The 27851-nt window shown below is 59.2% G+C and overlaps 3 protein-coding genes across 3 annotated transcripts; 2 read left to right on the top strand and 1 right to left on the bottom strand.

The window, feature by feature from the left end:
• Window positions 1-218: 218 nt before the first annotated feature.
• Window positions 219-9875, top strand: C18H17orf99 (chromosome 18 C17orf99 homolog). Its single transcript, XM_032319495.1, has 6 exons — window positions 219-1651; window positions 2062-2094; window positions 7473-7772; window positions 9007-9276; window positions 9422-9518; window positions 9767-9875. Exons 1-6 carry the CDS (start codon window positions 1615-1617, stop codon window positions 9873-9875), a joined length of 846 nt encoding a protein of 281 aa, XP_032175386.1. The 5' UTR covers window positions 219-1614.
• Window positions 9876-11645: 1770 nt separating this feature from the next.
• On the top strand, window positions 11646-15625 carry SYNGR2 (synaptogyrin 2). The gene is made up of 4 exons (XM_032321902.1): window positions 11646-11820; window positions 13648-13885; window positions 14302-14441; window positions 14531-15625. Exons 1-4 carry the CDS (start codon window positions 11722-11724, stop codon window positions 14726-14728), a joined length of 675 nt encoding a protein of 224 aa, XP_032177793.1. The 5' UTR covers window positions 11646-11721; the 3' UTR covers window positions 14729-15625.
• A 1309-nt stretch (window positions 15626-16934) lies between these two features.
• On the bottom strand, window positions 16935-27833 carry TK1 (thymidine kinase 1). The gene is made up of 7 exons (XM_032321904.1): window positions 27687-27833; window positions 27528-27559; window positions 26363-26473; window positions 23814-23907; window positions 18334-18423; window positions 17969-18088; window positions 16935-17868 (listed from the first exon to the last, which is right to left on the bottom strand). The coding sequence occupies exons 1-7, from the start codon at window positions 27750-27752 to the stop codon at window positions 17659-17661; spliced, it is 723 nt and encodes a 240-aa protein (XP_032177795.1). The 5' UTR covers window positions 27753-27833; the 3' UTR covers window positions 16935-17658.
• Window positions 27834-27851: the final 18 nt, after the last annotated feature.

Consider the following 27851-nt stretch of genomic DNA (forward strand, 5'->3'; position numbering starts at 1 on the left):
CCAGTCCTTCCGGTTCCTGCCCGACCACTGCAGCAGAGCAAGGACAGACTTCCCGGGAGGGAAAGAATTTGGAGAGAATGCTCTCACTCCCCACATGCACGGAGGTGGCCCTAGGGCGCACCCCCAGGCTGTGAACCCGGACTCTGGATGGCAAGTGACAGATGCTGATTCTTGCTTCCTGGGCAGACAGGGGACCAGCACGGAGGCTGATAAATCTAATCCCCAGCCGAGCTCCGGGACGTCAGCCCCCAGGCTCCGGCTACCCCCTCACCCTGCTTCCCATCATCCCTGCCGCTGCCCCCATGTGAGTAGGTCAAGTGCTCGACCGGCTTCCCACCACGCCCAGAACTCTAACCCTAACCCTTTCCCCGAGGAGGGCCAAGGGTACCCCAGGGCAAGGCTGTTCCTGCCTTCCTTGGGTCACTGTTCCTGCCTTCCTTGGGTCACTGCTGGGCTGTGCAGGGGGCGGGCATGGGGTCCACCCAGGGAGTTCTGCAGGAGAGAACAGCCCCTACTGGAAGCAAACGGATCCCCAGGGGCCGGACATCTTACCCAAGGAAGGCAGCCCAGATGGGCGTTTCCCCGCACAAACTAAATAAACCAGTCTAGCAGCCCCCAGCTTGGCTTGGGAGGAGCCCAGCTTGCCTGGGGCAGGCAGGAGCCAGGGGTCAGCTGCGGGGCTGGCTGGGTCCTGGCCCACACCTCACCTGCTCCCTCCATTCTCTCTGAGCTCCAAGCTGCCCTGAGCCCCCAGCCCCGAGGGGGCGCGCCCTGGTCCAGCCTTAGTGTTCCCAGAGGTTCCCTGGCTCACCCCACCCTTCCTTCTCCCTGGATCCAGTGGGCTCTGTTGCAGACTGCCGAAAAGGCCACGCCACCACATGTGATGTGGTCTGGCCTCCTTCCGGTCTCGCTAGCACTGGGTCCAGATCCCAGGGAATGACCGCCGTCCATGGGCAGGAGGTAAAACCCCTCCCCGCTCTGAGCTGGCACACTGCAACACACTCCTGGGGGGGACCAGGGGCCTATCCAGTCTGAGCTTTAATTTGGGGGCTGAGCCCAGTGTCAGCCACCCAGCAGGTACCCACCAGGTGGTCACTAAGGAACCAGCATGAGATGGGCCAAGGTGGCCTCTCCTGCCTGTCTCTCTAACGGGCCCAGCCCCCCAGGTCTCCTGTCTGTGTCAGACTCTCCTGGGGGAGTTTGGGAAGGACCTTTGTAATAACGACCCATCCTGATAATCCAGAATAAGGACCTCATCTCAGATCAGAAGATTAGCAACCTTACTACCCCCTCTCCACGTAACGTACATATTCCAAGGCTTAGGGGTGCACATCTTCCCCCCCAAAACAAGCCAGGCTTCTACAGTTCAGCCAGGATGGCCGAGTGTTAGCCCCCAGTTTGGCTTCGAGGCCCAGGGGCCTCCCAATCCCCCCAGAGAGTGTGGAGGCCTAGCTATTCTGGGCCCAGCCCTGGCTGCTGAGGCGTTGGGGGGCTGTGGCCTCTGGGTTATCTGCCTGCTGCAGGCACCCACCCCAGGAGTGTCCGGGGGCCCCAGAGTGGAGGTGACCCTGCTGAGGGAGCTCTTGCCAGCCTGAGCAGGGCCCTTACCCCAGCATGTGGCTCCTTCTGCTGCTGTGCTGGGCCGTGCTGGGTGAGCTCATGGGGACACCGTCGGGGGCAGAAGGGACTACTGCCAGGGCCTTGGGGAGGCAGGCTGAGGGTGCAGGGGTGCCAGGGAGCACAGGAGAGGGACCCGGAGGCACGGATGCTTCCAGGAGCCTGAGGACAGCAGGGGAAAGCTGTGGGCTTGAGTCTCAGACCAGCCTCTCACTGCACAGCGTGGCCCGGTGGCTGGATCCCTGAGCTGGACGCACTGTTTACTCAGCCAGCAAACGGCTGATGTTTCTGAGTGTTGCGCCCTCGAAAGAGCTTCTGGGAGCGAAGGCGCTTGTGGAGTCCTGGGCCTCCCTTCCGGCCTTGGCAGGAGGCTCTCTGGGTGGTGTCGCGTCCCCCTCCACCCCGGGCTCCCTGCTTACTACCTCCGCACCCTCCTTTTTCCAGTCACCAGCAGCTTCTCCGTGGAGCCAGAGGTAGGTGAGTAGCCCAGCACGCTTGAGGGAGACGCTGGGTGCCGTGGTGGGTGCCGTGGTGGGTGTCGTGGTGGGTGCCGTGGCTAGTGGAGATTGCTGACGGTGAGCGGGTGTCTGGTGGTGGATAGATGGAGAGTTCTGGAACTTGGCCTCAAGCCCTGCAGGGCCCTGGAGAGCATGGAGAGGAGCAGGGTGAACAGGCCAGTGGGGGACCTCCAGGGCACTTGGGGCAAGGAAAGAGCTGGCTTCCGGTTGGGCTACGGAGCTGGGAGGGAAGGGGAGCAGAGGGCGTGTCCCTGGGCAGGTGCACCCCAGTCCTTCTACTACAGGTCCGCTCTGGAGCCGATGGGGTAGGTGGGTGTGATCCCAGTGAGGGCTGGGGCGCCCAGGGCGGGGCACTCAGGCTGAGGAAGTCCAGGCTCCCTCCCCAACCCCCCAGGTCTGGCCCAGGAAGTCTGACTGACTCTCCCAGGCAGCCAGAGGGCAAGGGACCCCCTTCTCCACCAGGGGGTGATACAGAGCCAAGGGGAGGGGCCTCTCCTGGTCCCGCCCTGGTGCCGGCCTCCCCCACCTGGCCTCCCCCACCTTCCTTTTCCAGCTCTGCCCCCACCCACCCTATTTCTAGTCCTGTGACCCTTAAGGTCAGGGTGGTGGGTCACCTCCTCCTCTGACCAGGCTGGGGGTGGTGTTCCTGCCCAACTTGTCTCCACCATCACCTCGCTCGGGTCACGGGGTCGCAGAGCTGGCATCTGTCTCTCTTCCCCTGAAGGGTGGGTCTCCCTTGAATGCGGCACAAGCAGAATGATCATTTCCTCATTTGCTTTAAAAACAAACACGTCAGTTCTGGTGCTTCTGCTAAAAAGAGAGCGGTTGAGGCGGCGGACGTTTGCGTCCCGTTTCGGGAAGTACCTGGCCAGGGCTGGTGGCCCCCCTCGGCCCCTGACTTCTGCTCAGACTCTTGCCCAACAAGCCTTGCTAACTCCACGCCGGAGAGGCCCGCTGGGATATCATTCATTCATTCGGCAGAGACCGTAGGAGCCCCTGCTTGGTGCCAGGCACTGTTCTAGACCCCAAGGTGGGTCCACAAGGTGCACAAAAAAACAAAGATCCCCCCCCCACCCCTTCCTGTAGCTTACATTCCAGTGGGAGCAGGGCAGGGTGCAGAGGACAGAAGGTAGTGACTAGAAGCACCTTCTACTGCGTGCTGGAACCCAGTAAATCCTGCCAGAGGAGAGATTCGGTGATGGCCAGAGCCCCTGGGGAAGTGATCAAGATGTATTCTGAAGGTCAGGCCAGCAGCGCGTGGGGAGAGGGTGGCGATGGGATGGGAAAGACCGAACCGGAGAAGGGGATCCCAACGTTTTTTGCCCGAGCAGCTCGAAGGTTTGACCAAATAAAGTGCAGCCAGACCTTAAACCATTACTCCGCTAAACACCCGCGGGAGCGAGCAGTGGGGCAAAGAGATGGGAAGTTAAGGAAGAGCCAGGATGGTCCCCGGAAGGTGATCTCTGTCGGGTGTGAAATCCCCGGGGGACTGCGACTGGTGTGGTATTGGGAGTGGTGGGAACCCGGGGCGGGAATGTTCAAGGAATGGTGGGTGTTGCTAGGCAACTATCCCAGGGGAACAGGGTAGAAAACGTCCGAAGATATGGGGTTCCAGGCTGGTGTTTGGGAAGGAGAGCAGGAGAATAGTCCAGACCTGCCAGGAGAATGTCCGCCCCTGTCCTCCAGGTCAGTGCTGGGGAGGCTGTGGGGACCCCACCACCCAGAACAACCACGGGGTAGGCCCTGCCCTGGGAGGGGAGGCTGGGTCCCGTGGGCGTCGGTGAGGTGTCGGTGAGGTGTCGGGGTCCCAGCGGAGCCTACATTCCAGAGGGCTCCGTGGGAGGAGGCCAGGATTGGGAAGGTAGGGGTGAAGGGGGACGGGCAGAGCCTGCTAAGCTGGGGGGGGGGGGCAGTCAGGGAGGGTGGCCTGGGGCCCTGGGGCTGCCGTGGACGCAGGACAGTGTCCTCAGTCAGAGGGGGGATCTCTGGATGAAGCAGGGATTCAAGCTCGATCGGACTCCCGAGAGCGGGCAGACGGACCTTGACGGACGGGCCTCCGGTCCTCCGAGTATCCTAAAACCTGTGCGGAGTTTCTCAGCGACGTCCTAGAACCCCTCAGAGGGGGTGCTGTTGTAACTTCCTGGGCTGCCCTAAAGAATTACCACACACCGGGTGGTTTAAAACAACAGCCAGTCGCTCTCTCCTAGTTCTGGAGGCTACAGGACCGAGGCGGGGGTGCGGCAGGGAGGGGCTGACCCAGGCCCCCTCTCTCCTGTCTGCTGGTGGCTCCTGGCAGTCCTTGGTGTTCGCGGCTGGGGACAGCATCCCTCCAGCCTCTGCCTGCCTCTTCCCATGGCCTCTCCTGTGTGCGCAGGTCTCTGTCTCTCCTCTCACTAGGGCCACTTTCATCCACTGTGGGCCCCTGGACAGTGTCTGGAAAGACCTTGTTTCCAAATAAGGCCCATTCATGGGATCTGGGGGATGCGGCTTGACCACATCTTTCTTGGAAGACCCAATTCAACCCTCAGCACGTGGGCTGCTTGTTCAAAATCAAATCCCTAGACACCCACACCCGCCCACCTTAGGTCTAATACATCGGATCTCTAGGGTTGGGACTCAAATCTCCAACCTCTGGTTATCACAGACACAAGTCTGGAGAGAGGCGGGGGCGACCCTGAAGGGCCCCTGGGCCGGGGAGGCGGCAGCCCTGTGGTCCCCCCATTCACCCAAGGGGCTTCCTTCTCCCCTTAGCAGCAGAAGGCGGCTCTGCGCAGCCACCCACCCACCCAGCCCCGCTCTGCTCAGCTTCAGGTGTGAGCGTGGGTCTGTCGCTTCATTGCACGGAGTGCACTGTCCCACTCTCCAGTGCCCTGACGCACTTGATGAAGTTTTAATTGAATGCCGGACCTCTCCCTCTTGCTGGGTTAAATGTATAAACAAAACGGTCAACAGACAAAGACCACACGAGTCTTGTTAGAGCAGAAAGTGAATGCCCCGTTGCCTAGCCCAGCCAAAAGTGACTCTGGTCTGTGAGTTTATGTAAATCAAGTTTCTATTACTGGCCCTCGAAATGGAAACCAAGGTGGCCCAGCCTTTGCTTGCAGCTTGTATTAGTTGTTTCCTCCACGAAGAGAGTGAAGAAAGTGTCTTCGCAATGAACCCCCTGAGCCCCCGTTTCCCCTGTGGAGGGAGATTCGGGCCCCAAGAGCATCTGGGCACCCCGGGGTGTGCCCACAGCTGTTGGTGTCTGTGCAGCATGGGCAGGCCTAGAAATCTGTTCTGGAAGGTTCCTGAGGGTTGTCAAGACCGTGGTTTCTCAGCCTCGACTCTCCTGACATTGGAACTGGACGGTTCCGTTACGGGGGCCGTCGTGGGTCTTGTTGGAGGTTTTAGTGACCTTCTTGGCCTCCCCCTACTAGATGCCAGGAGCGCCCCCGCCCTCCACCATTCATGGCAACCAAAAATGTCTCCAGGCACAAAGGTCCCCTAGAAGGCAAACCAAAACCGACCCGAGCCGAGAACCACGTCTAGAAAGAAATAACGCTTCGTGGTCAGAAACTTTAGGATTCCAGGAAAGGCCTCTGAAGCAAGCACATTCTAGCAGGTTCCGGTTCTCCGCTCAGTGAGTAGTTATCTGATGGCAGCGTGGTTCCCAGAGCTGGGGCGCCCGCCCAGCGGGGCAAGGGTGATGCACGAGGCTCGTGATATTTCGGTTTCGTCAACCCTTTCCTCTACACACACACACACACACACACACACACACACACACACACACACCCGCCCCCGAGGCTGCCCTACACACTCTCCTCCAGCAGGCGCAGAATGCTGCAGGCAACGCGGCCTCCCTCCTGCGCCAGCACTGACAGGCAGCTTTGTTCCCTCCCGACCTCTGTCTGGAAGAATTCAGTATGGGCAGCAAGAGGGCCAGTGGGAAGCGCTTAGAAATGTTTTCTGCATCAGATCAACTCCAGCATCTGCCTGCAAAACAGGGCAGTTACTCCCAAGCAGAGAGGCGGTCTTGATGGGGAAACGCAGGTTGCCGCTGGAGAGCAGGTCTAGCCCCCGGGTCCCCGTGTACCCAGGAGCTCGCATCCGGTCCTGCGGCGCCCCCGCCCCCCACCCCCCACCCAGTGCTGCCAGCATCATCTCCTTCAGCGGCCTCCCTGCTCTCTGGAAATCCTGCTTTCCCAAGTGGCCTTTCTCTCTGGCTCAGCTCGCGCCTGTGGATCTGAGTCTACTCTCTACCCCCTCCTTCTGACTGTCCCTTTAAACCACATTTTGACACCTCTGGGCACAGGGGCCTGGCCAGCTCCCCTGTATCCCAGGTTCCCTGCTGGGTCTGAAAGGAGCAGGAGGCCTCTGACACCGGAGGGCATTCAGCGCACCCCAACCCGAGACTAACTGCCTTCTCCTGGGAGGGGGCCGTTCAGTCCACAAGCAATAGAGTCCTGGTCTCCTGCTTGGGCAGGAAGGACTCCGGTGCCCGTCCCCTGCCACTTACAGTCAACCAACCTGCAGCATCTAGAAGTTGAATTCAGTGTCGGCTATCCAGACCCATGTCCCAGACTTCTCCAGGCTTCCTACTCGTGTCCTAATTTCATTTTTGTAGGAAATTCATTTTTGTAGGGCAAAAAGTCTAAACCCCAGAGGTAGACTTTTATCCAGGAGGGCTTTCTTTCCTTCCTTTTAAAAATTGGGGCGAAATTCACATAACACAAAATTAACCATTTTAAAGTGACGATTCATTAACGTTTAGTGCACTCACCATGTTGTGCAAACGTCATCCCATCTAGTTCCAAAACATTTCCATCACCCCGAAAGGAAAGCCCCGACCCACGAGCAGTCACTCCCCATCTGCCCCTCTCCCAACCCCTGCCAACAGGGCACTCTGCTTCTGTCTTGGGATTTTCCTATTCTGGACATTTCCCATGAACGGAATCGAAGATAGGTTGCCTCCTGGGTCTGACTTCTCTCACTCGAGGTGATGTTTCTAAGGCTCGTCCGGGCCGCAGCATGGGTGAGAACCTCGCTCCTTTTCGCGGGTGAGGACTAGGCTATGGTGTGGCCAGACCCCGTCTCCCTTACCCACTCATCCGTGGACGGACGCTGGCTTCATCCGCCTTCTGGCTGTCGTAAATAGTGCGGCCATGAGCCCGTGTGGACACGTAGCCATTGATGTCCCCGTTTTCAATCCTTCGGATAGTTATCTAGAAGTGGGAATTTCTAGGTCACATGATAACTTTTTAACTTTTTGAGGAACTGCAAAACCAGCATTTTCTTAAGGTGTTTGATCAATGTTGGTTTCCTTCTTCCGCCTGGGACCCTTTCACCTGCCAGAAGTCACCCATGAGACCTTCATTGCCTACAAAGTCCTGGAGGTTTTCCCCAGAGGCCGCAGGGTGGTCATAACATGCCACTCACCCCAGGCACCCCCGCCCGTCACCTACTCCCTCTGGGCGGGCCAGGGCACTGAGGTCGCCAAGAAGGTGGTGAAGACCGGAGACCCGGCCTCCTTCAGCATCAACATCACGCTCAAGTCCAGGCCAGACCTGCTCACGTACTCCTGCCAGGCGGCCTCCCCCGAGGGCACGCACTCGGCCAGCACCAACCTGCAGATGTACTGGGAGCTGTGGACCAGTGAGTGCACCTGGGGGGCTGGTGGTGGGGCAGGGTCTGGGCTAGAAGGCAGGAGGCAGGGACAGGACAGGGTGCTCACCTCCAAGGCCACTCTGGGTCCCTTAGACCTGCGTCCAGAACAGTGCAGCTCCTGGCTGGGCCCCAGGGCACCATCTCCCAGTAGGGGCCCTTGGGGAGGGCCGAAGTGACCAGGGCCGGGGCCCCATCGGTTGAGCTCTGGCCTCATGCTGATAAAGTAGGCACCTTCATGTTTTATCTAGTTCAATCCTCACAGCAACTGGCGAGTGGGGTTCGTGGTTCCTGGCCTATGTAAAGCCCTGGGTGATTAAGAATGTCACCCCAGGCCAGTGGCAAAGGCTGGTTTCAAACCCCGACTCTGTTCAGCTCTAAAATCTGTATTCGTCCCACTTCTGGTGGGACGTCCCTCCTGGTGGGAGGCACAGGCTGTAGTTGGTGGGGAGGAGGAGACTGGAGGGTGTTGCCCAGGCCAGTGGTGGCCCCTGGGGGCTCCCTGACCCTACCCCTGAGAGGAGCCAGCCTGGTGTAGGAGGGCTCAGGGCCTGGAGGCTTATGGTCAAGATTCAAGTCTCCACACTTAGCAGGCGGTGGGTCTTGGGCAAGTCAGTCAACTTCTGTCCGGCCTGGTTGCTTCATCTGCAAAACAAAAATAGTAATAGTTCCTAGCCCAGGAGGGCAGGAGGGATTCAGCAGAAGCTTCTAGTAGGTGGTCAGTATGCCACAAGGGGTGGTGGTTGTTACTCATCTGTAAGTCTGTTTATAGCATTAGGCTGAAGGCCCCGGGGGTTTCTAGAATCTAGACTCTTAGAAGTGACAGTTCCTGCTCAGAAGGAACGCTTCTAGTAAAAGAGCCAAGACTGAAAGAATATAAATAGGGCTGCCAGATAAATTTTGCACAGGACAGAGTTAGTCATACTAAAAAGTTTTTCATTATTCACCTGAAATTCAAATTTAACTAGGGATCTCGTATGTATTTTTAGTCGGTAAGCCCAACAACCCAGAATATGCCAAACGCGAAATTGTGTAGTACACACTGCAAGTAAAGTAGAAGCTCAGACAGGAGACGGAAGGAGTAATCCGGAAGGCTGCCTGGAGGAGGGAGCAATAACAGTTAGGCCTCCAAGCTCAGGAGGCATTCCATAACAAGGGAATTTGCTGGGGGAGAGGGTGCGAAAGTCACCCAGCCAAGCCTATGCTAACGTCTTCCGCCTTCCAGAGCCTGTGTCCCAGCTGCAAGCTAACTTCACCTTGCTGGACAGAGGGTCGGGCCCCAGGGTAGAGATTTCCTGCCAGGTGTCCTCGGGCAGCCCACCCATCACCTACAGCCTGGTCGGGAAGGATGGGACCGTCCACACGCAGCAGAGGCCGAACTACGGTCAGCCGGCCAAGTTCACCTTCACCCTTACCAACAAGTCCACCAGGCTCCAGTGCCAGGCTGAAAATGACATCAGTGTCCAGTTCAGCCCCTTCAAGCTGGTGCCCCCAGGTGAGAGAACCCCTTGGTTCCCAGACGGGCCGCTGGCACTTCCTGGTCGGGCCACGGGGGGTGAAAGAGCTCCGCCTTGCCACGGCCAAGAGCAAGGAAGGGCGCTGGGAAGGGGTGCTAGCTCCGCCGTCTGCCTCCCTCACAGGACAGCTGCCCCCAGGAGCCATCGTGGTGCTAGGGAGCAGCCTCATCTCCATTGCAGCTGTCACCTGTTGGTTGCTGGCCCAGGCCTGGTGGACCAGGTAGGAATGTGGATGCAGGATGTGAGGGTCTGTGAGGACCCTCTGTGAGGACAGCTGGTGGCCTGTATGGGCCACCGCCCGGAGTCCTGCTGGAGGCCGTGGGTGGGTGGGTTTGTAGGGCAGGGCCGCCGCCAGAGCAAACAAAGGGCCATGTGGCTCCTGCGTGTCTTGGAAAAGTTCATGGTGCCAAGTGCCTGCTGAGGTCTGGCACATCCCTGGTTTTGTGTGACCCTGACCAACACCCCCAGCAGCCCTCGGATGGAGCCACCTGGTCTCTGGGTGGGGCGTTCACCTGTCTTCCTGATGGGTCTGAGGAGGGACGACAGGAGTGTGTCGATGATGCCCTCCGGGGACTAGGGCGGATCACGGGCTGCTGCTCTCCTTGGCAACTACATAGGCGGGTGACAGAGGCTTCCCCGCTGGTGACAAGAGGCAGGTCCAGACCTCCTGGGGTCCCCTCTCCAAGGCTCTCACTTCACTGACTTGTAAAGTGACCAGGGTCTTTGTGTCATCTGTCCCCCCTCCAGCTGTCACCTGTGCCCCGTGAACTTCTCACGTCCTGGGCCTCTAGGACACTGCCATCTCCTGGTTGCCTTCCTCCCTCCCTGGCCAGGCTTCTCAGTGGCCATTGTCTGTCCTTGGTACTCCCCTTGCCCACCTCTGGGTCCCTCTTTCCCGACTCTGTCCCTTCCAGAGGCCAGATTCGTGGGAGAGCCTTGCCACCTCTCTGAGCCTCTGTGTTCCCTTCTATAAAATGGGATATAGAGACTGGTCTCTCACCGGCCATGTGACCAGGGGCCAGTGCTTGTCCTCTTGGTGATTCAGTTCCCTGCCCCTTCATTTAGTGGGGTGACTAACCCTTACACCCCTTCTGCTGCCCAGGGCGCTGATGCACTTGACACCATAAAACTCCCAGAGGCCTTGCGAGGGGGTGGCTGAGAGGTGTGTTTGCCTAACCTGAAATCTTAACTCCTCTGTCATCAAGGTTGTGACCAGAAGAGGCAAGCTTGACAGAGTCCCCTCCGGAGGGCCCCGGTCTTCATCCACGATGGAAGGACCCACCACTTGAATGAGGAAAAAGCCCGCCTGCCCTGGTTCTGATGACACCCACACGGTGTTAGGCTGAGGATTTTCGGATGGAGTGGGCTGTGATGCAAGGGGCAGGTCCATAGGAAGTGGGGGAGCTCTGTGTCGACCCCGTCCTCACCCCTAAGCTGCTTGTCACCATCCACGCCGGTGTGGAGAGAAAGTAGCGCACATTGGGAAAAGTCCCGGCTGCACCAACCCACCTCCCCCATGGTTGTTCCCCTCGTCCCTGGAGTGGCAGCCCACTCCTGGTGACCTAGCTGTCTGGCCCCGCCTCCTCACCTGGGAGGACTCTGAGCCCTTCCCCCCCACCCCAGCACCCCTGCATTAATCCTCGCCTGCAACTGGCAAAAAGTGTCTGGAGTTCCTCCCTGCCAGTCGGCTTGTGACCCCTCGGGGAACGCAGCCTCACCCCACCCCCACTCAGCCTTCTTGATTCCGATGCTCTAAATCATGGGGGGGTGGGGGTGGGGGAGGAGAACTGGATTAAACCCTGAGCTCTGCCTGTCACCCTGGAAACTTCGTTTCTTGCCGCACACTTGGGCGTGGAAGTTTGAAGCCATACATACTTGGGGTCTGGTCCAGCCGGGGAAGATTTAGGGGTGGAGGGGGCCGGCTCAACGCCACCCCAGGCTTAGCTCCACAGAGAAGCAAAGAGTGACAGGCCGGTCGGGGAGCGCGTCCAGGCTGTGGCCTGGGGTTTTGGACGCAATGGGGAGAGAAGACCGGGTGCCTACGAGCCTGGGTCCTGGGCAGGTGAGGCCCGGACAGGCACCCGGTGAGCTTCCCGAGAAGAAGGCGGGACGGCAGGGGCAAAGTGTAGGTGGGGCAGACGGGCGGGCCCTCCGTGCCTCCCTCTTCCCCAGCACGCTGGGGCCCCTTTCTGGGAGCTGGGGGACTGGGCCCCGGCCACGAGGTGGGCTAGACGGCCGTCCGCCCCCGGAACGCAGGCCCCGCCCGCTCTACTCGCCCCTGGCGGCGAGCCGCACTTTGCCCTCGGTTCCTGGGGCCGCGCTGGCCACGCCCCGGGGGCGGGGCCGGGGCGGGGAGGCGGCTGGGTCCTTGGCGGTCCGCGGCGGCGGCGGCGGTGGGGCGACGGCGGTGGGGCGACGGCGACATGGAGAGCGGGGCCTACGGCGCGGCCAAGGCCGGCGGCTCCTTCGACCTGCGGCGCTTCCTGACGCAGCCGCAGGTGGTGACGCGCGTCGTGTGCCTGGTGAGCCGCGCGCGGGGCCGGGGGTCCGGACTGAGCCGCGGAGCCCCGGCGGGGGAGGGGGTGGCCGCGAGCCTGCGAGCGCGACAGGTGGCGGCGGCCGAGGCCGGGACGGGGCGGGTGGCGCGCGTGGGGCCGGCGAGAGGGCCCGGGCCCCGCCGGCTCCCACCCACCGGCCCCAGCTTCCCCCGCCTTTCCCCGGTCCCCGCTGCCCCCCACCGGCCGGGTCCGGTCGCGGGGTGGCTCGGAGGCACCGCGGGGAGCAGGCCTGTCGCCCTGCTGGCGGTGGGAGGAGCTTGGGGCCGCTCCAGGACAGGTGGCCGGCGTGCTGGGACTCCGTGCTGGGGGAATTCTCCGGGAAGGAGCTTTCCCAAGCCACGTCGGGTACGGGGGCAGTGCGGCTCCCTGAAACAGCATTCCCCCTTCCACTCTGGAGCAGGCCGCGGGTCGGCTTCCCCACCCAAGATCAGGTCACCCCAGGATGTACCCTTCCCTGTGAGGTAGGGGAGGCTTCCAGGACGGGGGCGCAGTGGGGTGGGGTGGGGGAGAGGGGTGGGGGGAGGTCACAGGCTCTTGGACAAGCAGCGCCCAAAGTTGGACAAGTTGTTAGAGTGGGCACGAAGTGCCCTCGTCCTGCCTTCCTGGGACTGGAGCCTAACGAGGGGCCTTAGTGGCACCCATGCCCCCTCCCTGCCCGATTGCGGGGTCTGCCCCAAGGGGCAGATGCCCCGTGTGTCGGGATGGCTGTGCCAGGAGTGGGGCCTGGCACGCTGCTCCCAGCATCCCGGAGTTCCGGCTTCATCTCCAGCTGGGGGCGGGGCTTGTGACTGGTGGCCCCAGAGCCTACTGACAGGGCCTTGTTCGGGCAGGGCCGGGCCGGGGAGAGGCCTGGGCCCCTCCCACTGAGAGCCAGGTGTGCAGACCGCCCTGCATCCTTGCATCTGCTGGCATGGGGTGGTGGCCTTGAAGTTTAGGGAGGAGATGAGGTGACAGGAGGCTATTCCCAAGAGCCTAGAGCCGCTCCCTTGTCCCCCCAACTAGGACCTGCAGGGTTCCAAGTGTAGAACCGTGTCCACAGGGCTTGCCAGTCAGACTAGCCTGGGGTGCCCTGTGCAGCCCGGACTCCCTTACGGACAGGAAGCAGGTTGGGGTTCCCTCAAAGGCGAGAGACGCGATACCACAGAGTCCAGCCGTCCTTGCGGGAAGACGGTTCGCGCAACTGGGGAGGCCAGGCTGGAGCGGGAAAGCGTTGGAGGGGGCACCAAGAAGTGGGAGTCTGGGGGCATGGGCTTCTGCTCAGAGCATGCTGGCGGGCCTTTCCTGAGACCATGCGGCTGGGGGGGGGGGTGTTCTCCATCACCCAGGTGTTCAGGCAGAAGATGATCTAGACAGGGCGCTAGGCAGGTGACTCGGGCAGATGGTCTGGGGGTGGGGCTCCAAGCCTGCGTTTCTGGGACTTTGTGGCCTGTCTCCTGCTGAACCACGGTGACCCCTCTTGGCAGGCAGCCCGGGCCGGGCAGTCCCCTCTCAGGAGATCCCCGTCTCTTCCCCACCAGGACCCAGTCCAGGAATCCCCAGCCCTGCCCCCACTGATGGCGGCTTTGCTGGTATCTGCCGGTGCCCTGGGAGAAGGGAGTAGGGAGAAGTGGGGATTGTGCACCAGGAGGCGACTTGCTTACTGGCTCCCGACCCAAGTTCGGAAGGGGCCGCAGCGCCAGACCCCTGCCCAGAGGAGAAAAGCAGCAGTGAGAGAGCCCAGGGTCCCCATCATGTGTGCCCCGCTCTGGGTTGTCTGACGACCACTCAGCTCACCCCCACCTGTCTGCTCAGGTCTTTGCCTTGATCGTGTTCTCGTGCATTTTCGGCGAGGGATACAGCAACACCCACCAGTCCAGACAGCAGTACTGCATTTTCAACCACAACCAGGACGCGTGCGGCTACGGCAGCGCCATCGGGGTGCTGGCCTTCCTGGCCTCGGCCTTCTTCTTGGTGGTGGATGCCTACTTCCCCCAGATCAGCAACGCCACCGACCGCAAATACCTGGTCATTGGCGACCTGCTCTTCTCAGGTACCTGCTAGCGGCACCCCCACTCTATTTGGGGAGGTTAATAGGAGCAGCCAGTGTTCCCCAAAGCCCTGGAGCTCTGGGACTGCAGGGCCTCGGCAAACAACCTGGCATGGGGGGCCGGAGCAGCCCGGGGTCCCCGCCCCACTCGAGGACACGGGCTTTTGCACAGGGATTTCTGTCGGTCTGCCGAAGCCCACCAGCGTCGAGCGACGGTCACAGGGCTCTGGAGCCAGGCTCCCCGGTCCCCACCCTGGCTTCTGCATCAGCGGCCTTTACACGCCTGGAAGCTTCTGGGAGATCCTTGCCCAGGGCCTCCTCTGCACCCCTCCCCCCGCCACAGGGGGCCCCTCCTGGGTCACTGAACAGCCCCCGCCCCCTCCACGTTGCTGACCCTGCTTTCCCGGCCTTCCTCCCAGCTCTCTGGACCTTCCTGTGGTTCGTTGGCTTCTGCTTCCTTACCAACCAGTGGGCAGCCACCAAGAAGGAAGATGTGCTGGTGGGGGCCGACTCGGCCCGGGCGGCCATCACCTTCAGCTTCTTCTCCATCTTCTCCTGGGTAGGTGGGCCGGGGCGGATGAGGGCGGCAGTGCCTTAGGAGAAGGGTGGTGGAAGGCTGAGGAACCCGAAACTCGGGGCTCCCTGCAGGGTGCGCTAGCGTCCCTGGCCTACCAGCGCTACAAGGCCGGAGTGGACGACTTCATCCAGAACTACGTAGACCCCACTCCGGACCCCAGCACGGCCTACGCCTCCTACCCTGGAGCGTCTGTAGACAACTACCAACAGCCACCCTTCACCCAGAACGCGGAGACCACTGAGGGCTACCAGCCGCCCCCCGTGTACTGAGCTGCAGCCGGGGATGGTAAGGGAGGCAGGAAAGGTGCTCGGGGGAGGGGGCCTGCCCCCTGGCCTGGACTCCTCCCAGGAGCCTTGCCTCCTGGAGCTGTGGCCCCCTCTCCCGTCCGGTGTGCCCATGGGAGCCGCCGCACGGCCTGGAGAGCCCCTGCTTTCCCCCTCCCCGGCTGCTGGTGCAGAGCCCCAGCCCCAAGTGCCTCTGCCCCAAGGGCTTCACCCACCACTCCTCGAGGGCATTTTCTAGAAAAGGGTTTTTAGCCGGATGTGTTTTGTTACTGCTTTTCATGCCCCCCAGCCACCTGAAAGAGCTGGACGGGCCCGACACGCCGTTTTGACAAGTGCCTTAGCTTCTCCCCAGCCCAGGCAGGCTCAGGTCCAGGCCATGGTGGCCATAGTGACTTGGGGTTCTGTGCCAAAGAGGAGGCTGCGAGCCTTCCCCCCGCTCTGCTGCTGGTGCGGGGCCGGGGCCCCTTTTCCCGCTCACTCAGGTTTGTTTCCCACCTCCTGGCACTGTCGTGCCCGCAGCCCCCTGCCTGCTCTGGGAGCCGGCAGCCCCGGGCTCACTGCTGTTGTGTCTGCTTGCTCCTGGATCCCGGTCCCTTCGCTGTGCCTGTACCTCTGGGCGGATGCTGGTCTGCTCACTGCAGGGGCACCGGGTAGCACTCCCTCTCCTTGTTCCCACCTCCTAGCAACAGGGAGGGGCTTTGCCTGATCGGAAACACCCAGCTTTATGTAAATATCCTGTCACTGTTAGGTGTGGGGTGCACCCACGGCCCCCCCCAACCCCGGGCTGTTCTGAATGTATTAAGGAGCCTGGAGCTAAGACAACAGATCCTTGGTTTTAGTAGACGGATTCCAAGACAGAATAAATGTTTTTCTCGTTCATAATCTCCATTGTCATTCATTGGATCTCAGCCTAGGGGTCCAAGAGAAGTTCCACTCTGGGGTGCACCCCGGGAGTGGGGTGCTTTATGAACTTCCATTTTGAATAGCCACAGCCCTCTGCCTTACGGGTATGCCTAGTGCACGCCTGCGCACACTCTCCTTGTCTGGGGTCTCATGCCTTACACTGCCCTCCGCAGCATCTTAAAATAGCAACTGTGCTCAGCCTGTAAACAAGACACTTTCTCTGGACTGCCTTGCCAAGGCCCTGCTGTGCCCTTGCTGGAGTTGGGGTTGGGGGGGCACCTGGGAGCTGCCCCACTGAATGTCCCTTCCCTGGTAACTCTTTCCTTCCCAACCCCTCCTAGCAGAGTGAGGAGACCCAGGCTTCCACTTCCTGCAGCCAGGGGTTAGCACCTCCAGAGCCCATCCTGGGCCGGCCTGCCCCAGGGGAGAGAGCCCATCTCTGGCAGGAGAGGTCAGGGTCCCTGAAGTACCTCATTCCCCTTTTGGAGCAGAGACAGTGGGGACTGTCAAAAGTGGACCTCTTAGTTTGGAAATCCTGAGTAGCAACTAATGTGGTTCTGTGAACGCCTGTCACCCAGAGCCAGTCATTAGCAAGCTGGAGTAGAACGAAGGGGAGAGGCAAGCCAGGGCGAGGAGGCTACCCCAGAACCCTGATCCCATCTGCCCTGGAGTTGGGAGAGGGGCTTAGCCATCCCAGCAGACTCTTGCTTCCATGCAAGGCGCTGACAGCCCATTTTACAAGGTGCAGCTGAGCTAGTCTTCTGGGCTCCTGAGCTATCAAATGTCTGTTTCACAAATAAAACCTGACCCCACAGCCCCAGCTGGCAGCCCTGACCATAGCCTTGTCTTTCCATCCTGGGCCCCAGGCCCCTCCGGCTACCCATTTTGTCCTGAAACCCATCCGGACAGAAGAGCAAGCAAATGTTCCTCCCAGAATGTGCTTCGTGGTCGCTTCTCAGTTAAAATGGTGTGGCGAAGAGACTAGAAGTGCTAGAAAAGGATCTGGAAGGAAATTCCCCCCCGCCCGCCCGGGCCCTGTGTCACGTCAGAGCTGTCTACAGTGAGACCCGGGGCATCCCAGGCTGTAAAAGACAAATGTGCTTCTGGGGCCCCTGGGTGGCTCTGCTAGTTAAGTGTCTGACTTCTGCTCAGGTCATGATGTCCGTGTCCTGGGACTGGGCTCCTGCTCAGCGGGGAATCTGCTTGTCCCGCTCCCCTCTGCCCTCCTCCCACTTGTGCTCTCTCTCAAAAATCTTAAAAAAAACCCACAAAAAACAGACACATGAGCTTTCACCAACCAGTAAATTTTAATATTAGTTATTAAGTCACAGGCTACAACAGAATCCTAGATCCTAACCCTAGCCACCTCTGCCCCTAACACCTCCACATCCAGCTTTTTAAAAGAGAAGCCCCTGGGACCCGAGACCCATCGGGCTAAGGGTCTCCCGTGTGAGAGAAGCTGTAATTCCGGAGAAAATGATCACGGGGGTGCAGGCAGCAGGAGGACCCAAGTCCAGCCACCCCTGGGGGCCGAGAGTCCCAAGCAGAGACAGAAACCTCTGCGTGGGCCGAAGCTGGGGCTGCGCGGGAGGTACCGGCGCACGGACTTCCCAGTGAGAACAGAAACTCAACGGCGAAAGCCACAAGGGGGAAGAAGCCATGGGCGCCCACGTCGCCACAGTGTGTGGTTCTGCCCTTCCCCCCCTCGGAGGGTGGGGGGTGGGGCTGGCCGCGGCGGCCGGGCCCTAGCTCGCGGGGGGGACCGGCGGCCGGGCAGGGAACCAGGGACAGGGGAACCGGGACGCGCAGACGCGCAGACCACCGGCCCGAGACCCGCACCGCGGGCGGCAGAAAGTCCCGTCTTCGCCCCGCCCCCACTTCCTCCTCGGGGCGGGCCTCGCGGCTGCCAGCAGGGGGCGCGGGGGCGGGGCGGGCCGGCCGGCGGGGGGCGGCGGAGCGGCCGGCGGGGGGCGGCGGAGCGGCCGGCGGGGGGCGGCGCGGGCCGGCGAGCCTCAGTTGGCGGCGGGGCTGCACTGCAGGACCTGGTGCGGCGCGAAGAGCTTCCGGGCTCCCGCCGCCTCCGCGGGCCTTGTGGGCAGCGGCACCGGGCAGTTCTCCTTGTTCTCCTTGCCGTCCGGCGCGGCGGGCAGACCCGCGGCCTTCTTGAAGTAGCAGAGGCGGCACACGGAGTGGTATTTGTCCGCTCCCCCGATCACCTCCACCTGGCGGCGGGACGCAGAGGGCGCGGACTGAGGCGGGGCCCGGCGCCTGCCGGCCTCTCCCCCCCCCCCCCCCACCCCCGGGCAGGCGGGCGGGCGCTACCTCTTTCTCCGAGCCTAGCCGCTTGGTGTACGCCGCCTCCCGGAAGCACTCCATGCACACCGCTGTCAGCTTCACCACGCTCTCCGCCAGGGGCACCAGGTTCAGGATGGTCCCAAAGGCCTACGCTCCCAGCGGAAGGGCAGCAGGTGAGCACATCCACCTGGCCAGGTGCGCTGTCCCTTGACACCCTTGGATGGCCCCGGGGCAAGCCGGGAGCTGGGTCTTGCTCACCTGCGTGCCCCCGCTAGGACGCTGGGACGAGGCAGGCTCAACGTGCTGCCAAGTGGCAAGCCCCGGTCACCGAGGCTGGCAGGTCTGCCCCTGTTCCTGCCCAGCCCCTCCAAGGCCGGGATCAGATGCCTCACCTTCCTCTGGAAGGTCCCGTCCAGTGCGGCCACGATCACGGTCTTCCCCGCGTTAGCCATAGTCTCGCTGAACTCCACGATGTCTGGGAACTGGAAGGGGGGAGGCGGGGAACGTCAGGCACTCAAACATTGATGTGCCCTCTGATGCCTCTAGGGGGATCAGGACTCTGCCAGCGCCTTACAGAGCAGGAGGACACAGCAGGCCCTGTGGTCACTGTCAATCAGCGGTCCTGCTAAGCGGCCCAGGGCTGCTTCTGCAGGTCCTTTGTGTGTTTTCCCTGCTCAATCATTCTGCCTCCAGCGGGCCGTGTTTGTCTGTCTGGATTGTTCTCTGGTTGTGTGAACAGGCACATTCTTGTCTTGGGGCAGCGGGTCTCTCCCCAAGCCATTTAGGCCGGGCTTGGCCCATTTATCGAGGTGTGAGGTTACCGGGACCTGGACGGTTAGCAAGACAAGGTCTGCGAAGGTGACTGTAGGAAAACCAAGAGCAATTCGAGTAGGACTCAGCTGAAGCCAAATCCTGTTGGTTACCCTCCGTAGGGCTGGCCAGGCCCAAGCTACAGAGGCACCCCCCGCCCCACCCACGGGGACTCTGGCATGCTCGCCCACGCTTTGCGGGTCGCAGAAATGCAGCTCCCAGTCTGCAAGGGGCTCTCGGCCAGTAAACACCTGCTTCTCTAAGTTGTCACAGAGAGAACAGTTTCTAGACGTTACCAAATAATCCCTGGGTGGGGGCAGGTGCAAAACAACCCAGAGAGGAGCCTCCCTGTGCCTCACCCGCCACACGGAGGCGTAACGTTGGGACACTTGTCCTTCCACACCCAGGTCTGGGGTCCTGGGAGGGCCCCAGCCCCCCTCCCGCCCACTGCGCCGACGCCAGCATTCAAAGAGCTCACATCGGCCCCTGCTCACATGCCACCTCCCTGGGAAGGGGTCCCCAGCAGGGGTTCCCGAGGTCTCCAAGGTAAGGACAGGGCGGAGCACATGGCCAGCACCCCGTAGAACACCCGCCAGGAAGCTCGTGCGGACGTTGATTTCTATTGCTGTTCGTTTTTACGTTATGTTATAGGTCGACCTGTGTCCCTCCCACCCCCCAAATTCACGTTGAAACCCTAACTTCCAGTCCCTCAGAACATGACCTCATCTGGAGGTAGGGTCTTTGCAAATACCACCCCACTAAAATGAGGTCAGCAGGGTGAGCCCCAATTTCATAGGACGGCTGTCCTTATAGGAAGGGGCCCTTTGGATGGCGACAGGGAGGGAGGCCGGCCATCCGCAAGCCAAGGGGAGGCATCTGGAAGCCCTCACAAGGAAGGGAGCCTGCCCACACCCTGATTTCGGGCTTCCAGCCTCAAGAATTGGGAGAGAATCCGTTCCTGCTGCGTGAGCTGCCCCATCTGTGCTACTTGTCATAGCAGCCCTCGGCAAATAACGCAGCTTAAGCTTAAAATAGAACTTTAGGGGGCGCCTGGGGGTGTGGTCGGTTAAGCCTCTGGCTCTTGGTTTCGGCTTAAGTCATGATCTCTCAGTCAGGAAATCGAGAGCCCACCCCCCACTCTCTCCTCCAAATAAATAAAAAATCTTTAAAATAAAATAAAATAAATAGGGGCGCCTTGGTGGCTCAGTGGGTGAAGCCTCTGCCTTCGGTTCAGGTCATGATCTCAGGGTCCTGGGATCCAGCCCTGCATCGGGCTCTCTGCTCAGCAGGGAGTCTGCTTCTCCCTCTGCCTCTGCGGCTCCCCCTGCTTGTGTGCTCTTTTTCTCTCTCTCTAATAAATAAATAAAATCTTAAAACGAAATAGAATTTCAGGGTCCCCAGCTGGCTCAGTCAGAAGAGCGTGCAACTCTTGATCTCAGGGTTGTGAGTTTGAGCCCCACACTGGGTATAAAGATTATTTAAATAAATTAAAACTTAAAAAAAATAAATAAACAAAAATAAAATAGAACTTCCAAGCAGTTAGCAAATTTCGGGTTGTCTTGGTGGACACAAAAAGTTACAGCAGGGGCATCCAGGAGGGAAAGTACCAGCAGAGGGTTCTCGCTGGTGGCGAGCTGGCCCATGGGCGTCCAGCTGCCCGTTCCAAACCTCAGGGCAACCAGCAGCGAGCCGCTTCCTAAAGGAGCTTCGATGCAGGGGAAAGAACCCAGAGCCAAGCTTAGGAAGCCTTGGAGGGGATTTGCACCTTCGTCATCAAGGAGAAAGAAAGGGTAGTGGATAAACATGGAAACAGGACTACGAAGGTCTTGGAAACAAAAGAGAAATGCAGTGGAGTAGGGTGTGCGGGTGTGTGTGCCCTGGTGTGTACGTGCATGCACACGTGGGCACGCTCCAGCACCCGCCCTTCACGCCTCTCTCCTGGGGATTTCTGCAAAGGCCCGGTGGTCACACGGCCCTCTGCACCTGCTGTCCTCTCTCCTGCCCGGAGCCACCCACCTCCTACAGAAGACACACGCCACGGGCCGGCCGCTCGCTCCCTGGCTCTCTCGCAGGCCCCTTTCTGACCACCCCACCTTAGCTCTGTCCCCCGATGTGCCTTTCCCCCAAGTTGTCTCCACCTGACCTATGACGTCATTCTCTCCCTGGGCTAGAGTGTAAGCACAGGGGTGGAGACGCTGACTGGATCCCCAACACCGAGAACACGGCTGGCGTGGGGCCCAGGCCCGGAAAGTACTGATGGATGGGTGGATGGATGGATGGGTGGATGGGACAGGACTGGCCCTTTGACCAGCAATTCCACCTCACAGATCAACCCCAGTACGCCAGACAGAGGATGTCCGTCACAGCCTTGAAATGGCACATGCCAGGGGGCTTGCTTGAGAAAGGTACGCTGCATTTGTAAACCTGTGGAAGGACCGGTACATCCTCCGAGCGGGGACGTTTGCTGTCACGGGTAAACAGCCACACAGCGTGATAGGAACCCCCTCTTTAAAAATGTACACCTACAGGGACGCCTGGGTGGCTCAGTTGGTTAAGCCGCTGCCTTCGGCTCAGGCCATGATCCCAGGGTCTTGGGATCGATTCCCGCACTGGGCTCCTTGCTCTGCAGGGAGCCTGATTCTCTCTCTGCCTCTGCCTGCCACTCTGCCTGCTTGTGTGTGCGCGCGCTCTCTCTCTCTCTCTCTCTGACAAACAAACAAACAAATAAATAAATAAAATATTTAAAAAAAAGAAAAACGTACACCTACAGAACAGATAAAGAAGGTGTGGTATATATACGCAATGGAATACTATGCAGCCATCCAAAAACCCTTGAAATCTTGTCATTTGCAACAGTGTAGATGGAGCTAAAGGATCGTCTAAGCACAAGAGTCAATCAGAGAAAGAGAATTATCAGATGATCTCACGGACACGAGGAATTTGAGAAGCAAGACAGAGGAGCATCGGGGAAGGGAGGGAAAAATGGAACAAGATGAAACCAGAGAAGGAGACAAACCCTAAGAGACTCTTCATCTCAGGAAACAAACTGAGGGTGGCTGGAGGGGAGGGGAGGGGGCTGGGGGGGCTGGGGGGGCTGGTGACGGACACTGGGGAGGGTATGTGCTATGGTGAGTGCTGTGAAGTGTGTAAGGCTGACGAGTCACACACCTGTACCCCTGAAGCAAGTAATACATTCTATGTTAATAAAAAAAAGTACGCCGATAAAGATTAGACAGATATAGAACCAACATGTAATGGGTTTTTGGATTGTTTTTCTGGGTTGGGAGAAGAGGACAGCCCCAGCGGCACCCACAGCCGGGCCCCAGTGTCACATAATTAGGTTTAGGATGCTGGACAGGATCACCCCGCTTCCTGAGGGCACTGGATCAAAGGCTAAGCCAACCCCCTAAAATCCTCCCCAGAATGAGCGCCAGAAGCAGAGCCCTCCCGAGACGCCCCTGGGTCCCGCAGTGTGGGTTCTCCCTGCGACAATGACGAACCGTCCCCCTCCCCGGGCACATACACAAGAATTTCAGGGCACAGACGTGGAGTAAAATACAGTAAAAGGGACCATGTGCCCAAGCCAGTGTACGCGCTTCCAGAAAGGAAAAGACTGAGCCAGAAAAGCCTTTAACACAAGATTTTCCAAAAGGCAAGGGAAGGAAGGGCCGCAGTTAAAACAAACGGTACATCCGTAAACAGAAACAAGGAAATGTGGCCGAGAGCGGGAGTTACGCGAAAAGAACTACCTGAAAATCCCAGATGGAAATTAGTCTTTGAAACCACACACGCTTTGGGAGATGTTCCCAGAACACCTACCGGACGGTGAGGAGATGTGGACGGGTAGTGGCTGCGTTCCCCCGCCAGGCAAGAAGGCACCGGCGCTCCCATGTAAAAGACGCAGCAGTCACCAAACTAAACGCAACACGGCCCGGGACACCCGTCACCCAGTCACCAGCTCAAGAAAGCTACCCTTTGCCACTCTGCTTATCCTACAGAACAAAACAAAGACGTTTTCCGACCAAGACTCAGAAAGCTTGCCGCTCAAACGTCCTGGGCTGGAAGAGCTCCTGTAGGGTGCACTTCCAAAGAAGAGAAGCAAATCCATAACAAACAAGCCAGAAGCAACAGAGAGGCAAACAGAGCACTGCTTACATACCAGCGCTGAGAAATTGGCTTGAACAGATAACCCTAAGGTCAAGAATCATAGGCTGTACAGACAGCAGGCCAGGCACCCTAAGAAAACGGATTTTTTTTGTTGTTGTTGTTCACTGTAAATATATGTATATATATTTTTTCTTAGGGGAGTGGTGAGTGAGAAGGGAATCTTAGGCAGCTCCATGCCCAGCACAGCCCGACATAGGGTTCGATCTCATGACTGGGGTCATGACCTGAGCCAAAATCAAGAGTCAGAGGCTCAACTGATTAAGCCACCTAGATGCGCCCCCCCCCCGGCTTTGTTTTATTTTTTATTTTTTAAAGATTTTATTTATTTATTTGACAGAGAGAGACACAGCGAGAGAGGGAACACAAGCAGCGGGAGAAGCAGGCTTCCTGCCGAACAGGGAGCCTGATGTGGGACTCGATCCCAAGACCCTGGGATCATGACCTGAGCTGAAGGCAGATGCTTAATGGCTAAGCGACCCTTTTATATATATAGATATAGATTTTTTTAATAGGATTTTTTTTTAAGATTTTTTTATTTATTTACTTGACAGACAGAGATCACAAGTAGGCTGAGAAGCAGGCAGAGAGAGAGGAGGAAGCAGGCTCCCCGCTGAGCAGAGAGCCCGATGCGGGGCTCGATCCCAGGACCCTGGGATCATGACCCGAGCTGAAGGCAGAGGCTTCAACCCACTGAGCCACCCAGGCGCCCCTAGATTTTTTTCTTAAGAAGGTAAAATAAATCCCTTAAAACTTGAAAAGCAGTGTGGAGAATCCAAGGGCATTCAGACATGAGCTGAAGCAAGTTAACATTGCTTACTAGAAGACAGAACCAACAAAGCAGGAAGGGGGACAGACTGGGAGTTCCTAGGCAGAACGCCAGGACGAGCCAACTTACAAACTGTCCTTCGTCGATGCCTATGACAGCCACCCCCAGGGCCTCCTGAGCCACGTCCCGGAGCAGGCTGGCTGGCAGTGCCTCCATGGTGTTCCTGGGGAGAAAGCCAGCAGGTGAGCAAGGCCAGGGAGAGGAAACCTGAATGCTGGGACTGGCGCCCAGCTCCCGGGACCACCCTACCCGCAAAGCAGCTGCACTGGGCTGGGGCTTGAAGTTAGTACCTGTGGGAAGCCTCTGGGGAGGATAAAGGCCCGTGTTCAGAAAACCAGTCATTCAACCCAAGCTGTTTTCTTTGAGGCACCAGACTAGAAGTTAACAATGCACATTACAACGCTTAACGGAGACTCAAGGCTCCACTTCTGTTTAGTGTGGGCCGGGCAGGTGAAATGCTTTAATTTCCTTTAAAAATGTGAAAAAGAATACCTAAGTACAACTCGGGCTGCATTCTAGCTGTCTTTCTGCCAATGTGATCCTAAAATTTAATCTTTTGCTTCTTTCTTTCTATGGACTAAGGAGCCCACTCAAGGCTAAAGTGCTCTGGAAGGTGCAGTGTGGTACTGGGCGGAGGCTGGGCACCAGACTCAGCCCTGTGTGTCCCTGCAGAGATAAGCCCAGAACCCCAGCCAGCACTGCTGGAGAAGAATTCAATCCATCTGGCTCTTCTGGCAGGTCGGAGGACTTTTCCACCATCACAGAGCTATTAACTGGCAGAGCCAAGATTCAAATCCAAGGTCACACTGTGTCCTGTGTGCCCAATCGGGAGAACCATATCTAGAAATGTTTGAAAGCCAAAGGCCATGTGTGGGAAGGTTCCAACCCAACCTGTCCCCACACCGAGAACCATTTTTTTTTCTTTTTAAAGATTTTATTTATTTATTTGACAGACAGAGATCATAAGTAGGCAGAGAGGCAGATGGAGAGAGAGAGGAGGAAGCAGGCTTCCTACTGAGCAGAGATCCCGATGCAGGATTCGATCCCAGGACCCTGGGGTCATGACCTGAGCCAAGGGAAGACGCTTAACCAACTGAGCCACGCAGGCGCCCCCCTCTTTCAAGATTTTGTTTATTTATTTGAGAGAGGGAGCACATGAGCATCGGGGGGAGTCGGGGGGCGCGGGGAGGAGGGAAGAGGCAGAGGGAGAAGCAGACTCCCTGCTCCCCGGGACCCTGGGACCATGACCTGAGCTGAAGGCCGCTGGTACTCTCTGAAGGCCCCGCAGCCCGTAGCTGTATTTAGAAAAATAAACAAAAATACTTTATAGCAAGATAAGTTATTATCTTGCTATAATTCTACTCCAAGATCTGGGACTAGCATGAGATAGTATTTCAAATTCCCCCTTCCCTCCCCAAATAGAAAAAAACCAGAGGGCGGGCAAGGGCAGCATGTCTGGAGCCCTGCCCCTCCTGCGCCAACGGCTCGGTCCCAGCCGTGGCCAATCCCAGCCTCTGCAGCCCGAGTCAGAGAGCATCTGTGCCACTCCAGGCAGAGCTCCAAGGGGCCCCTATCTGCCTGAGTTCTCCCGGGACACTGCTGCCTCCTCTGCTCCCACCGTGCTCCCTGGATGGGCCCTCGCGCAGTGCAGCCGCAGAAGAGCATGTTTTAGAGCGGAAGCAAACTGGATGGCAGAAATGACCAGCATCGGACAGCATGGCCAGAAGCACGTGGCACCCAAAGCCTCCCGCTTAGCTCCGAGTCCCAGGCCCTGTCCACCCCACTCCCCGACTGGCTTCACAAACCCCACAACTGCCACCCCAACGCTACACACACGGGGCCATTCTGAGGTTCCCAGGCTGCAAGCTCTGTCCATGGCACAGCATGGCTTTGCCACGGGGTGGGGGGGTGGTTTCAGTGGGACAAGCCCCGAGTACAGAGATCACATCCCAGGCTCAGATATCTTAGGCCTTGATCCGTAGCCAAGGAACAGGCAAGAGCCAATGTAAATTTCCTCTTCCCTCCCGTCCTCGCAAGGCAAACAGAAACATCCTCGGGGCGCAGGCAGATAAACATAAAAGCAGATGCATGAAGACCAGGCAACAACCGAGAGTGAGCCAGGCTGTAAGGACGACAAAGTAAAATAAAAAACAACACGCAGGCTCAAAGAAATCAGTTTACCATAGCACAGCCGTCAGCACAGCACTGTTGACAACCGGCAGGATAGATACTGGCCGTGGGGCTGTCCTGTGTGCTGTGGGATGTTCGGTTTGGAAGCATCCCGTGCCCCTCCCCCACTGCAGTCGTGAAGACTGGAACTGTCTCCAGACACCAAATGGACTCCCCGGGACGGGGGCGCAAAGGCTCTCCTGGTTAAGAGCACTGGGCTAGAACTCCGCGCAAGGCCAAGTCCATGATCCCTGGCCAAGCGACTTTGAAAGTTTGCGGAGTCGCAGTGTTTCGATGCCAGGCGTCAGCATTACTAAGCATTCCTGCTAAAAGAGAGCTCTTCCGGTGTGTTCTAGGCCTTTGGGAATTTTCACCAGGCTTCCGGGGGTGGGGGGTGGGGGGTGGGCGGTCGTGTGACAGGACAGACGCGGGCAGGGGCAGGGACTCACCGGTCGTGCGTGGAGAAGTTGCTGCTGTACCGCGTGTCCTTGGCGTACTTGATCACCAAGCATTTGTACTGGGCAACCTGGAAGCGGCGGACCCTTCGCATCAGCTCCGTACTGCAAAAGCGGGGGCCCTCTGTGAGCCCCACGGTGTTGACAGTGGGCAAGGAAGACCCCCTGAGCACATGCGGGGCGCCCCACCACCTTCTAGGGGTGGGCAGCCTGAGACCCACCAATGGAGAAAAAGAGGACAGAGGGGCCGTGCTCTGGGCATCCACAGTCTAGGCCTGAGAGCCATACTGGTGAGAGCAGTCAGGGAGCCCGGGAAAAATGGAGTAACAGAGGCGTGCTGAGGTGGTAAGTGTTCTCCTTGGGGAGGGTGGCAAGGAATGACCCCTAAGATGGTCCGGGGAGGGGATAGAGGGGTGAGGGTCTCAGGGATCTGGTGGAGCGGGCAGAGGCAAAAGCCCCATGTGGAGGAGAGGGGCCAGACTGCCTTCCAAAGCAGTCTCATCCCGGAGGCCATCACCTCGTCCGAACTGATTTCGTAAAATTTTTTTGCGCAATAAGAAAATCACTTTGCCTCTCCCAGAGCCTAGAGCTTGCACAGGAGTGACCCCACCCCCCCTCCCCTCCCCGGGCAGAGGGCGTTTCTCAGGGGGCTGGCTAGTCCTGCCTAGGTCAGGTGATGGTGCCGTCACATCAGGGGAGCAAAGGTACCCTGGTCTGACTCCTTACTGTGTAAACTAAGGAAACAGTCACATCGGAAGGTGGGGGAGGGGGGTTGCCCATACTGCAGGGCGCATAGGACCTGGCCCATGGTAGACGCGATTTTAAAAGAATTAAAAAATTGAATCACAGAAAGCATTGAAAGACTTGGCTGACCCTTTCCGAGAGGGCTTCGGTGCGAGGCTAAACCGTCCGCAGCTGCAGCCAGAGGCGGGAGGGAGCGGGGATGGAACGACTCTTACGGAAGGGACGCCTTGCCCAGGACCGGATCCCGGGGAACAGCAGCAGCCCGGGCGGGCACGCGCCGTCCGGCGGCGGGGGCTGTGCTGGGGGTGCTGCCTGAGAGCGGCGGCGGGCCCTGGAGGGGCGCCGGGGGAGGACAGCCCCGGGGAGGGGAGGGATGGGGGAGGAGGCGGTCCCCACGAGGCCGCGACTTACTTACCTTTTTCCTGAGAACATGGGTCCTAGAATCACCTAGGAGGGAAGGCGAGGTTCACTTCGGGGCCCGCCACGCACGGCCGGCCGGCCACCGCCACGGCCACAACCCCCACCCGGACCCCGCTCCCGCTCCCGCGTGCAGGGATCCCCTCCGGCGCGGCACCTGAATCTGCCCCCGGGTCTTGCTGGGGGAGCCGGGAAGCACGGTGGGCAGGTTGATGCAGCTCATGGCGCCCCAGAAACCCTGCAGCTCGGGGTCCCTCCGGTGCCACCGCCCAGCAGCCAGGCGCGGGTTCCCGCGCTCTCCGCTTTTATCCCCCGCGCACCG

The sequence above is a fragment of the Mustela erminea genome, chromosome 18 (genome assembly GCF_009829155.1).
Source record: "Mustela erminea isolate mMusErm1 chromosome 18, mMusErm1.Pri, whole genome shotgun sequence".
In the NCBI taxonomy this organism is placed as follows: domain Eukaryota; kingdom Metazoa; phylum Chordata; class Mammalia; order Carnivora; family Mustelidae; genus Mustela; species Mustela erminea.

Bases quoted from the DNA above. Each gene is read 5' to 3' on its own strand.
- SYNGR2 (XM_032321902.1), top strand. From the start codon at position 11,722: ATGGAGAGCGGGGCCTACGGCGCGGCCAAGGCCGGCGGCTCCTTCGAC. The intron at 13,886-14,301 runs GTACCTGCTAGC...CCTTCCTCCCAG, and splicing joins TGGCGACCTGCTCTTCTCAG to CTCTCTGGACCTTCCTGTGG. The intron at 14,442-14,530 runs GTAGGTGGGCCG...GGCTCCCTGCAG, and splicing joins TCTTCTCCATCTTCTCCTGG to GGTGCGCTAGCGTCCCTGGC.
- C18H17orf99 (XM_032319495.1), top strand. From the start codon at position 1,615: ATGTGGCTCCTTCTGCTGCTGTGCTGGGCCGTGCTGG. The intron at 9,277-9,421 runs GTGAGAGAACCC...CCTCCCTCACAG, and splicing joins CTTCAAGCTGGTGCCCCCAG to GACAGCTGCCCCCAGGAGCC. The intron at 9,519-9,766 runs GTAGGAATGTGG...CAACACCCCCAG, and splicing joins GCCCAGGCCTGGTGGACCAG to CAGCCCTCGGATGGAGCCAC.
- TK1 (XM_032321904.1), bottom strand. From the start codon at position 27,752: ATGAGCTGCATCAACCTGCCCACCGTGCTTCCCGGCTCCCCCAGCAAG. The intron at 27,560-27,686 runs GTGCCGCGCCGG...CTTCCCTCCTAG, and splicing joins AGACCCGGGGGCAGATTCAG to GTGATTCTAGGACCCATGTT. The intron at 23,908-26,362 runs GTGAGTCCCTGC...CTTTCTCCCCAG, and splicing joins AACTTCTCCACGCACGACCG to GAACACCATGGAGGCACTGC.